Consider the following 12808-nt stretch of genomic DNA (forward strand, 5'->3'; position numbering starts at 1 on the left):
TGACAGTGCTATTGTTCCTTTTAAGGCCTTTAGAAGCAGTAGCAACTTTTAAAGAGCAGGGTCTGCGTCCTGCCTCCTTGCTTAATAGGTATGTTAGGAGAACATAGGACTTGGCACAAGTAGTAAAAGAACGCGATGGTACAGAAGTTCATTCATCGCTGTCCTCCTCCGTTGTCCTGTCTTATTGTCACAGCATTGGCTCCTGTGTTGGGGAATTGCATTAGGAAAGCTTAAGGATTAATTGCTAAGTTGTCTGGGATAGGACTCATATTTACCCTGCTTGACATCCTTATTTCATGCATCCTCCTTCGTTTGGACTGCTCAGCAGCAGGTGAAGTCGTCTCTTCCAGTGGAGGGCTATTGCTCATTCTCCTGTGTCTCTCAGATTTGTTCACCTGTGGTTCAAAGACTGATGGTATTCATATTTCATTCATTACAGCAGCCCTAAGGAATGTGATGTTCTGGACCAGTCTGGTCTTCCTAATATGACTAATGTACTACCTGTAAACTAAGGCTAACGCTACAGGCCATCATTTTCTCCTAAACCTAAGTAGTGTTCTCTGCTCTCTGCTTCCCTGTCAGATTGTTTTTGGCCAAGTTAAGAGTGCATGAAGAAGAAAAAGATCTGCCAATTATATCCTTACTGCTGCTCAGGGGGCAAACATGTCTTATGTATTATGATTCAGAAACCTGCTTGCACATTCTTTACCAGGTCCTGAATTCTCTATATTGATCTGTCAGTTAAAGGAACAACAAAAAGATATGAATAAGGATTATTGCGCAATGCAAAATGTGTTTGGGCAGTAGCTCAGGGTGAAAGCTTCCTCCCACAAAAGAAAACTTAGTAGCAGCCCCAGTTTTGTCCTCATGAAGGAAAATCAGTCACTGATACTATGGCAAGAATATTGGTGACTAAAAGGGGTCTGTAGCCCAAAATTAGATTTTCTTTAGATGTAGTTTATTCTTAAATAGGATTCAAAAGAAAAATCCAGTTTCATTTGGTTTAATTTCATTGTTTGCTTTTGGCCTCCAAAAATAGCGTGCCCAATCCATATTCTTCTCAGTATTGAAGGAAGCTGACATCAGGAATCTGTTAGATCTCCTAAGTCAACGTGACCTTTCTTTGATATCAGAGGCTCCAAAGAACTTTTGGTATCAGAGACTTAGAAGAAACAAGTCTCTTTTTCTGACCTGCTTTAGGAAGCATCCCCCACTGTGGTCCACATCCCTACTCTCGAAGCAGACAAGTTCAAACAACCACCTTGAAGATCACCTTTGTCTCTGCAGGAAGGGAACTAGTTGCTTCTGGTCTGGGAGTGAACCCAGCAGTATGGACAATGGGAGGACTGAAACATAGGGATGAACCCTGAAGTGGTGGTTGCTGCACTTATAGTGAGATGCTGATGCTGCTGAAGCAACACAACAAAGCTATATTTTGTCACACCTCCATTCGTCCTTTCCTTAGCAGATTTCCTACATCAAGCTAGAAGCAGTCATCTGGCAGGAGAACTGTATAAATGGCAGAGAAATTCCCCATCAGCTCTTTCGGGGAAAAATCGATTCTCTCTGTATTCAAGAAGCTCTGAGCTTGCTAAGCTCCCTACCTTTTAACTGAAAATGGCTCGAAATATTTTTCCCTTATCATCAATACAGCACAGGAAAGCAAATCCAGTCTGAGGCTGAGCTGGTATATTTACAGGCCAGTTTAAGCCAGCCTTTTTATGAATTGATTTTTACCTATGTGTGCAAAAGCCTGCCTCTCCTGAAAGCCACGGAAGTCCTGCTTTGATGGCATGAAGAACAGGCCAGCCCAGAAAGGTCCAACCTCAACCAACTGGTGAGCATTTATGTCACCTACCATGTCCTGGGCTGCACCAAAAGGAGTGTGACCAGCAGGTTGAAGCAGGTGATGCTGCCCCTCTGCTCTCGTGAGACCCCACTTGCAGCACTGTGTGCAGTTCTGGTATCCTCAGCATGAGAAGGACATGGAGCTGTTGGAGCAAGTCCAGAGGAGGCCACAAGGATGATCAGGGGCTGGAGCACCTCCCGTATGAAGACAGGCTGAGACCATTGGGGCTGTTGAGCCTGGAGAAGAGAAGCTGCGGGGAGACCTCAGAGCAGCTTCCAGTGTCTGAAGGGGGCTACAAGGATGCTGGAGGGGGACTCTTCATCAGGGACTGTAGCGACAGGACAAGGGGTGATGGGTACAAACTTAAACAGGGGAAGTTCAGGTTAGATCTAAGGAAAAAGTTCTTCCCTGTGAGGGTGCTGAGGCACTGGAATGCATTGCCCAAGGAAGTGGTGAATGCTCCATCCGTGGCAGTGTTGAAGGCCAGGTTGGACAAAGCCTTGGGCAACATGGTCTAGTGTGAGGTGTCCCTGCCCATGGCAGGGGGTTGGAACTGGATTATTTTAAGGTCCTTTCCAACCCTAACTATTCTATGGTTCATGGGGAAGGATGGATGCTGGCACTCCTGCCAGACGTTGTGTTGCTGGTAGCCTAGAAACAGGCAGCCATGAGGTAGGCTGCCATAAAATGAACTGAGAGAGGCAGGGTCAGGAGCGAGAGGGTTTAGGTCCAAACAATTGGGAGGAATGAGGGCAAAATGTGACCCAAAGATTCTTTGTAATCAGTGTGTATTATTTTAACTCCCACTTTGTTCAAACTGGGCCAAATCTCTTCCAGGAAGGGTGCATCTTTCCTGGAGAATGCTTGTGGGAGAGTAAAACACCAGTAATTACTATTGCCGAGTCCATCAAGCAGCCCTTGTATGAACTGTTTGGCACTGTACATGACATGCAATGGCTTGCCTTCAAACTGCTATTGTAATTTTCATCACAACTGTGCTTCTGACTCAACACACTGTACTTAACACAATTTATGGCAATATTTCTCCCTCAATAGCTTTCCGTAGAGTGTGTGCAACCTATTCTGCAGGCTGCTGGTGTTCTTACTTAGCATCTATTTTATGCTCTGCATTTTAAATTCCTTTAAGTGCAGGCAGTTGAGGAACAAGTTTTTGTGTGTGTGAGAGAGATACCACTACTCCATCCCAATTCCCTCATGCAGTGTCTCTATACTCTTTACAGGCCAGTACCTATGTTCCAAGAGATTGCGGCGTTTCAGGAGGAGACAGAACAATCCCAGTCTATGTTCATCACTGAAAATAATAATGTTCTGTGATGTTCTTCCATATATGAGGAACAGGCTGAGAAAGTTGGAACTGTTCAGCCTGAAAAAGAGAAGCTGTGTGGAGACCTCAGAGCAGCTTCCAGTATCTGAAGGGGACTACAAGGATGCTAGAGAGGGACTCTTCATCAGGGACTGTAGCGATAGGACAAGGGGTGATGGGTTCAAACTGAAACAGGAGAAGTTCAGGTTAGATATAAGGAAGAAGTTCTTTACTATGAGGGTGCTGAGGCACTGGAACAGGCTGCCCGGAGAAGTGGTAAATGCTTCATCCCTGGCAGTGTTCAAGGCCAGGTTGGAAAGAGCCTTGGGCAATGTGGTCTAGTGTGTGGTGTCCCTGCCCATGGCAGGGGGCTGAAGCTAGATGATCTTAAAGTCCTTTCCAACCCTAACTATTCTATGATTCTATGATTCTGTGTTGAGGACGTGGCTGATACTTCAGCCAAAGGATTCAGGTGTGTGTCTGTTGTATGACCTCTGCAGTTCACCTGCGCAGTAGATATCCATCGACTTACAAACCTGAACCTGTGCTAATGTCATAATCAGAATACAGCTTTTCGTGTCTGAAAGTAGTCAGTTATGCACAAGTTAGAGTAATTCGAATGTATGAAGATGTGCTTTGGACAGAAATGGCCCATACAATCAGAGCATGTTGATCAGCAGAGCAGTGGGAACATGAACAGGTCAGATTAAGAAGGTGTCAGTCACAAAGATTTGGTTATGCTTTTTCACATCACATCTATGCTTCCAGCCCCAAGGCTTTATTATTCTGTACACATCGAGGGTGGGTGAGGCATTCACTTCTGATCTGATGGTCTTCTGCAAAGCCTAGGAATCACTTAAATCCACCCCCCCCAACTCCTCTATGATTCATTTGGCTTTTGCTCTACACCCTCTGTACCCAGAGCAGCTTGCTGTAGATCTTGGCTGAAGACACTAAAGCCTTTAGTGGGTGTTCTGTGATGTGGTGATGTGTACTGTGTCAGGGCTTTCCTCAGCCTCTTGAAATACTGTAACAGGCTGCACCAGCAAAAGATAGAACTTAGTTGGATGGCCTAGATAAGACTGATACTTACCTAGTAGGAAATCCGGGAGATCTGTGGCCAGAAGTCTTCAGGTTAATTGTGTGTTTCATGATGCTATATTATTTGTAATAAAACTTCATTTCAGCCATTCATGTGTGTGAACAGCGTAGCCATGTACATTAGATAGATGCTTCTCTTCCTTACCATTAATTACATTTCATTAATTTCATTTGGCTTTTCTTACAAGAAGAATTCACACTCGTAAAACATCTTCCATCTGTCTCAACTGCTTATTTAGGATTCAGAGAGACAACAGGTTTTCAAACCTTCGCAAAACAAAAGCATAAGCTGTAATTTAGGAAATCTACTCAGTAGTCCACAACACAAAATGCTCATCTCTCCTTTTCTGTCCCTTGTCCTCCTCTGACAGTGCTGTGCTGTTGTAGCTCTCCCAGTTTCCCTTCCTTCTGTCCTTCCCCTGTCTATCTTACTTACCAAACTCTCCCTCTCCTAGTCACAATTCTGTCATACTCTTGATCAAAATAAAATAGCTTGTTCTTCTCTCTCGATTTGTTCCTAAGTCCTCCTAGGCTTCTGGTCATTTTCCTTGCCTATTCCTGCCCCCTCCTTCTCTTACCTACTGTATTTTATTTCATTTCACTTCATTTCATTTCATTTTTGAGGCAATACAGTCGAACTTGAACACAATATTCAATGTGAGGACATCTCATTAAATGATATAATGGCATTGTGCTACTTTCAGGTTATTCACAGTTCCATGCTTTCTGTACAATATGATTTTCTTTCCTTTTGCCATTGCCATTGTGGATGTGGCAGATATATTCATTGAAATGTCCCCATTTGGACTCTGAATGGAAGAATGGGACAGTACTGTATGGAGAATGCAGTAACAAAGAGATTACTGCAGCCAAGTGTATTACAAAATCAGAGCTGTAGTTCAGGAGGCAAACTCTTCACTCTGATTTTCCATGGTAACATTGGTGGAATGGCTGTATAGAAGTCTTAGGCTAAATGATTTTGTTTTGTTTTGTTTTATTTTATTTTCCATTGTAGGGGAGTTGGAGGTCTAGGCAAGAAAGATTCCTCATCGCTACAGAAATAATCGGGATCTGAGTTCAGGTCAGTTCTTGGCACAGAAAGATGCTCTGCCTCACTCTGCTTTTATTTTCCATCAACAAAACAGCATTTACTAACCTGATCTCTTATTCACTGGGATGGAAACTCTCTTGAAAAAGATGTTCCTTGAATATTAACCAGCTTTTGTGAGTCCTTCTTTCCTCTACGGCCTTATCCCATGAGACTCTTCCCAGCAGATCTTTGGCCTCTTCCCTTTTCAGTGCTATGGGACTTCTGTCCTGCATGGTAGGATGGTGTAGGAAGTAAAGATGTTATGTGAGCACAGTGGAGGCATCTTGGGGTCCAGCAGTGTGAACATGGACAGGACATAACCAAAGGGACCTTCTTTAGGGCAGGTCTCAGAAGCAACTACTCTGTGAGCAAAGAGATGTTAATCTCTTCTCCTGGGTTAGGGAAGTAAGAAGCAGGAACTGGTTACACAGTCAAGTCTAAATTAATCTTAATGAATTTCTAATGACTGTCAGTGGGCAAATGATGCTGCTTGGAAATAGCAGCAGGAGCAGGTTGAGTTCTGTTGAGCAAGGTAGAAGGCAGCATGGCTTGGGCTGCTTCCCTTGTCAGGCCTGCACTATACCCTTTATACCTTCCCTCTTACCGTGTGTTAAACCTGTTCCCACAGCAAACAGAGTTCTAGCATCATTTTTTTTCCTGGCTGGTATGTGCAGTTAAACCCTAAGCACAGACAATCAATTCTGTCTTCACAGAGCTTTCCTGTCTACTTCAAACAATGTGAGAACAAAGTTCCCTTCATCCCTCCTATTCCTTGCCTACAGATGTTAGGCTAATTATTTTGTATTGTGTTCATGAAAGTCACCAGGGAGACAAAAAATATAGTAGACTTGTGCTTCCTCAGGACAATTAGAGCAGCGAATTTCTTGTTTTCCTATATAAGTAGATTTAAGAATGTTGATATTATTAAAATATCCATCACCAGTGCTCTTATCGGCCTGTGAATGGAGGGGAAGTTTTGAGTGGAATAACCTTTACATTTCCACATTCCACTGTAAATCAGTAGATTAAGAGAAAATAGTTATCCATATTTACAAATGTAGAGGGTTTTTTTAACTATGGAAAATGTCCCTCTGCAACTGCTAGCGTCTCCCACACCTTTTCCTCCATTCATCAAAGAAGCACATGTTAAGTCTATAATATCTGCTGGGAAGAATACATGGCTTATTCCTCTGATACTGCAACTTGGGGATTTTGTCCTGAGAGGCTCTTTCTTTGTACACTACTATCCCAATTGCAGAAATCTGTATCTTTCTTTGTTGGATAAGGCTGGGATTCAGTTGCCATCTTTCCATGAAGAAGATGGTCAGATTAAGTGGGGAGAAAATGCATTTCAGCAGCAGCCTGAGTTATACACAATTAGAAGCTACAACAAGCATGTGTTTACACCAGAGCTTCCCCTTCACCACCAGTCCTTGGCTTCTGTTCACCCCTCATCTCCTCCTCTTATGCCAGTTCTTCCCTATTTCTGATTCCTCCCTGCCTTTGCACCTCCTTTTTTCCTGGAAATGTAAAAGTGGAGGTTATCTGATGATACTGCGTCTGATGATATTGCCAAGTAACCCATTTATTAGGGCAATGTGGGCTATCAGGTACAAGTTAAGCATATGAAAATACACCAAAGGCAGAACAAAAGTAACACAACATCATCCAGTTTATCCTGTTCCTGCTGAAATAGGTAATTGCCATCTTTATCTGCCATTGGAAGTTACTGCTTAATATAGGTAATGGGATACTAGAAAGAAAGAGGCTGTTAAACCACAGGTTGCTTCACTCACTGATTTCTTGTCTTAATCCTCATTTAGCTCTGAAAAACATGCAATTTTTCTACCTTCTTAGAGATCTTCTTTTAATACCCAAATACCTCAGCCCAGACCCTTAATTTTTACAAGATATAAAAGTTGTTTTGTACCAAACTGCTTACACATTTAAGCCTCTGAATCCCTCAGCTAGTTTTAGCGCCGCTCTGACAATGAAAAGGGCTAATTCAAGATCTATTCTTACATTTATAGCACCATAAAGAATGTTCAGAGTAAAGACTTCATTTGCATACATCATAAAAATAAAGAAAATAATTTGCATAAAAGGCTGTGCATGTAGCAGTGCTTTGACTGCATGAGGAACCCTGGGAAATATGATTGTAAGATGTGAACGAGGAGGCGGAGAAGAAGATGGCTTACCAAATGTAGGAAGGTTTTCAAGAGGTGGGATGCTCTGCATCTTTATATTGCTAAATCCTTTGGGATTTTGCAGTTTTGAGGCAGACATGAGCTATAAAGATCCCTGGGAATCCCTCGAGGCGATGGGTGGCAGCTTCAGGGATGGATTCTCTGGATTGAAAGTGGTGATCGGTGCTTTTCCCACTCTAGGGTTGTACTGGTCTGACCAAATCTGGAGAGAAAGCCCAGTGATTGGTTATGGATGTTTAGCACACATCATTCGTCATCTGCGTCTGCATCCCAGATTTCTCTCTGGTGTGATTCAGTATTGCTCAAGTCAGTAGCCTGCATTGGAAGTATGCTGATTTATTGTGCAAGGGGAGAATCTAGGTTGGTGGCATACCTTTATGGTATGATGTAGTGCCCATTTAGGATTTTCTGCAATTTTACATCAAGAACATGGAAAATAAACCCGGCAACCTACACTGATGGTGTTCATCTTAGTCATGGTTGCATTTTTGCCTTATTAACCTCTTTTTTCTGAGAAAGTAATTTTGCTTTCTGTTTTTATTACTTCTTTTTGCAAGTATTGTCCTCCATGGTGCTCTACTAGAAGCAGATTTGAAGCCAGAGGAGCACAGATTTTAGATACTAACAACAAACTGCTTCCTACAGCTTTTAAAAGTGCCTGGCCACTTTCCTGCTTTGGGGCTTTGAATATATCCCTCCAGATCTTCCCAGTTCCCCAAGTCTTTTGGGTAAGGTTTAGGTTTCCATGGCTCAGTTCTCTCCCCTGTAAAATGAGGATTGTCAGAGAAGATGCTGCACTCGGAAACCGTGTAAAAGGAATAGAATAGAATGGAAATACAGGTCTTGAGAGCTAAGTGAAGCAGCCTAAAGAGTTATGTGGCAGGTTGTGGCTGTCCTGTCGTCTCCTCTCATCCAGCTAATGAGTGCAAAGCAGAATTGCTGTTGGGATGGAAAAGCCTCAGGAAATGTTTGAGTCCTATGCTTGAGTAGTTATGTCAAACGCTGGGGTGATTAGCTGGTGCTATGGGGAAAATCACTCAATACACATCAGGATTTCACAGCCCTTGCTGATCCTTCCCTCATGTAAAGGTTAATGGATCTATGAATTGCTGGAGCGCATAGACCTTACCTGCAGACCATGCTGATGAGGCAGCCCATGAGGACTGCAGGTCCAGTACCTGTCTGTCCACCAGACCACTGCTGCTATAGGGAAGGTCTCCCTGTGGATTCAAGGGAGGAATTCACAGGTTTAATTCATAATAAAGGCTGTGATTGCGTCTTTATATATCAGTAGCTTCAGAAGTCTGTAGGCATTAGAAATCACACAGAAAGCAATTTGCAGGGTTTGGAGTTTCTACTTGTCTCAGCCCAAATCTTCACGTAGAAACCCTTCCTTCCCACCCTATGCTTTGTAATTTAAATGGCAAGAAATGTGCTGTGCTTCACACACTGGGGCCACGCAATGTTAGCTACGCACACATGCAGACACAGGGACAGCTGCATTTCAATAGAGAAGTAAAACCTATATGGCTTGACATTCAGTTTTAACCCATTGATATAAACCAGCTCGTTGTGTATTATAGGATGATTGCAGCACAATTGCAGCTGCAGCAGCTGGAACTGGATCTTTTGAAGCTGAACAGCTGAAATTAGAAGAGCGTAGAGAAACTATGGGATGTTGTCACCTGCCTCTGTTCTCCACTATTAAAATCATAGAATCATAGAATGGTTTGGGTTGGAAAGGACCTTAAGATCATCCAGTTCCAACCCCCTGCCATGGGCAGGGACCTCACACTAGACCATGTCACCCAAGGCTCTTTCCAACTGAACAGATCTGTGTCCCAGGTCCCCCTAACATCACAGGACCAAGCTCTGGGTCTCACACTCTTGCAAACTAAAAAGCATCTTGCCTGACCTGTTATTTCTCCCTGCTCCCTGATATCTTAGTGCTGTCGAGAGGAATTTCCGTGAAGAAAATGGGTAAAAACAAAAGGGGTGAAGGAAAGAGAGACTGCGAAGGGCAGTTTTTTGTGGGCTGTGATGATTCATAAGGCTTGTGAAAAATTCCATGCCATGCGTAGCAAGTTTGTTTTGCTCCCCAGTGCATAGCAGTCTTCTTTATACAGCAGTTTTGTGCCTGGAAATTGAAAAGTTGATCACTTTTAGGATTTTTCTTTTTGCCATGTATGGTATCTTTTCTGCTTTGAAACAGAATCCCCTTTAGCTGATCACCAGCGGTGTGGTACTATGAACAAGACAGCCAGTTTGGGTGTGATGCTGGCAACACCAGCTAGTAATTTATACCATATTACGCAGCAGGGCAGGAGCAGCTAATGAAGTGCTGCCTAAGTAAATAGTCATTTGTGCGACTCCAATTAAACCTTTGGAAGTATTTCCAGCAGAGCATATAGCACTAATGAATCTCATTATTACACAGTGCCAAGCAGTGCCAAGTGGACGGGGAGACCTTGCCCCTCAGCCCTCTGTGGCCACAAATCAGAGAATCATAGAATAGTTTGGGTTGGAAAGGACCTGAAGATCATCAAGTTCCAACCCCCTGCCATGGGCAGGGACACCACACACTAAACCATGTCACCCAAACACTAAACCATGTCACCCAAATCTTGCAGCTATATCTTAGCATGGACATAGCTTGCACCATGAAGAGGAAGGATTCCTCAAGATGAGAGCTGTGAAGTCAGGCTGCTCAGATGCCGCAACCCTGTCTCCTCCTCTCCTATCTGCCTCTCATCCTGCCTATCTCCACCCTCCTCTTTTTCTCCATGACCTCACTTTTACCGTCTGTTCTCACGTTCTTCTGTCTCCAGGAAAAACTCTTCTTCTCCCCCCTCCTTCCCCATCTCTGCTGAATCACATCAGAGAAATAGAAAATGAGAATATCCAGAACAACAGAGATTATCCCTTGGCCACTTCTGCCTTCTTTGCTAGAGATAATGCAGGGACCATCAAGCCAAATAAGCTCAGTTTGTGAGGTTTCTATCACTTTTCCTTCTCTCTTCACCTTATTAATATTGCATCTGTCTCACTCTATAATCTCATGCGTTAGCTTTACTGGGGCATGCAGCTCTGTGCTAATCAAAGCTTTGCCTCCTGATATTTTTCCCTGTCCAGGCTGGAACAGAGAAAATGAAATCTCAGCAGCAAAGCACACACACAAATCGTTAATATTTGACCTCTGGAAAGGACTCATTTATTAAACATTTTCTCATCCCTTCAGGGTATTCAGAGACACAGTTTCTTTGCGTGTTGCTTTGGCAGTAATACTAGCGCGTTTCCCCATGGGCTTCTCTAAGTGATCTCAAGTGTACATTAATAGCCCTTTGCCTTTGGCTTTCATGAGTATAACACACACTTAGTCACAGGATCCCCTTTGGGTGATGTAGGCTTTTTTAGATGTGAGGGGGTTTTGTCATTTTGGGTTTTTTTTTTTTTTTCTGTTTCTTTTAGCTGTTGTTGGGGTTTTTTGTGTTTGTTTTCCTTTTTTTGTGTGTGTACAGCTTACAAGAAGACAGTTTGTTACTCTTTCAGTATGAAATATAGGAGCCTTCTGCTGCAGCTCTGGAGTTTTAACAGATGGAGAATATTAAATCCTCATATATATATCTATCTATATATTTCAGAGTGTAAAAGGATTGATTGCCACAGAGCAAGGCACTAAAAGCTGATAGTTGTTTTTTCTCATACTGAAGCATGTTTCCCCCCCGATGGTGAATGGCTCCAGGAAGACGCTGACATACTGATCGTCTACTCATATCATTCTGGGTGGCGGATGCCCTTATAGACAATTCAGAGATTGAAGGGCCTGGAATTACATATTAAAGAAAATTAAAAATCCAATCAAAACAACATAATAAAAACAGGAACCAGAAGTGCAATTGCTCCACTGAGCACTAAATCTTGAATGGGTCTGTTTCAACAAGCTGTTTGTCAAAGTTAACAGAAGAAACTTTCTCCATTCTTGAGTTGAAAGAGGGAGATTTCTGATGTTAGAATCAGTGGCAAGAGTTGTGTCCACAGCTTGAAGGTGGAGCATTAACTGTGGAGCAGTCTCTGGTCCCCACAGCAGCGTGGGATGTGGGACATTTTTAGTCCCCATGTGTCAAGATGGTGCAGGAAGACTTCTTGCGTTGGAGAGGGCCTGTCAGGGAGGGCTGGCTAGTTTGGTCGTGCTGGTATGGATTTATATCCTCTTCGTTCCCCTCAAAAGCAATATGCTTTCACTATATTGAGTATCTGGATGACCTCTAGATAGGATCAGACCCAAGGGATCTGCGTATACCAGTTTATGCCATATTAAAAATGACAAGTAGCCACCTTCCTACCTTGCCCTACTTCCCAGTTACAACCCAACCTCAACCCAGGCATCCTGCAAGACCAGTGCTTTGTTTGCACTGCCTGGGTTATGAGGCACTTCTCAGTGTCTTTTCCACCTCAGAGCTGCCCAGCCACATAGATGCCATGATTCTAAGGGGTACAGGAGCAGATCTGTGCACAGCACTGAGCCATGAAGCAGCCATTAGCAGCGATTTCTAAGTTTTCTTGGTTAAGCATTCGTTGTATGTCACCAGCCCACTCTTTCCCTCCACCCCATCCCTCAACAGCCAGTTCTTTCTTGAGATCTATTAATATCCTGTGATTTACCTACATATAAAGTATGTTACTTTCTGATTCCCACCGGGCATATGGAACAGATGTCCCTTTTCAAGGGATTTATCAGCAATTACGTATAATGCAGTGTAAATAAGTTTCCCAAGACCTTCCATTATGCTCATTAGCTTGAAGCTAATGAGACATGGGATCAAATTTAAATCCACCAGCCTATAAATTTGGGGATGAAGAGGCTTGCTTAGGTCCAGACTACAACTGAATGAAAAGCCAGTACAACAAGGCATTCTAGATATTTGAGGCAAAGCTCCTCAGGATTTTACTAGGAGCTTTGCATGAACTAGGATTATGACTTGAGCTCTCATATTTTTCCCCCAGACATTACTCAATGTAGTGTTTTTTTCCTTTAAAGGGGCTGCTACAGGGAGTAGAGTCTTCAAGAAACACCCTTTTCAAGGGTAGTCACAAAGCAACACAAATGTGAAGATTCTATTTCTGGGGAGAGAGCGTGGTTTTAGCTGTGGGATGCCCAGGTATTCTTAGTTGCACATAGAATCATAGAATAGTTTGGGTCAGAAAGGATCTTAAGATCATCCAGTTCCAATCCCCCT

The 12808-nt window shown here is 43.1% G+C and overlaps 1 protein-coding gene across 5 annotated transcripts in view; it reads left to right on the top strand.

The window, feature by feature from the left end:
• Positions 1 to 12808, top strand: part of TSNARE1 (t-SNARE domain containing 1) — a 490869-nt gene that overhangs the window by 370081 nt on the left and 107980 nt on the right. The window contains exon 12 of one of the 5 annotated variants that reach the window (XM_030512241.1): positions 5290 to 5355. The exons of the other annotated variants lie outside the window; for them this stretch is intronic. Coding sequence (XP_030368101.1) covers positions 5290 to 5349 — 60 coding nt within the window. The 3' untranslated portion in view covers positions 5350 to 5355. The remainder of the gene's footprint in view (positions 1 to 5289; positions 5356 to 12808) is intronic. 5 annotated transcript variants of the gene reach the window in all.

This window comes from Strigops habroptila, chromosome 1, assembly GCF_004027225.2.
Source record: "Strigops habroptila isolate Jane chromosome 1, bStrHab1.2.pri, whole genome shotgun sequence".
NCBI classification, from domain to species: domain Eukaryota; kingdom Metazoa; phylum Chordata; class Aves; order Psittaciformes; family Psittacidae; genus Strigops; species Strigops habroptila.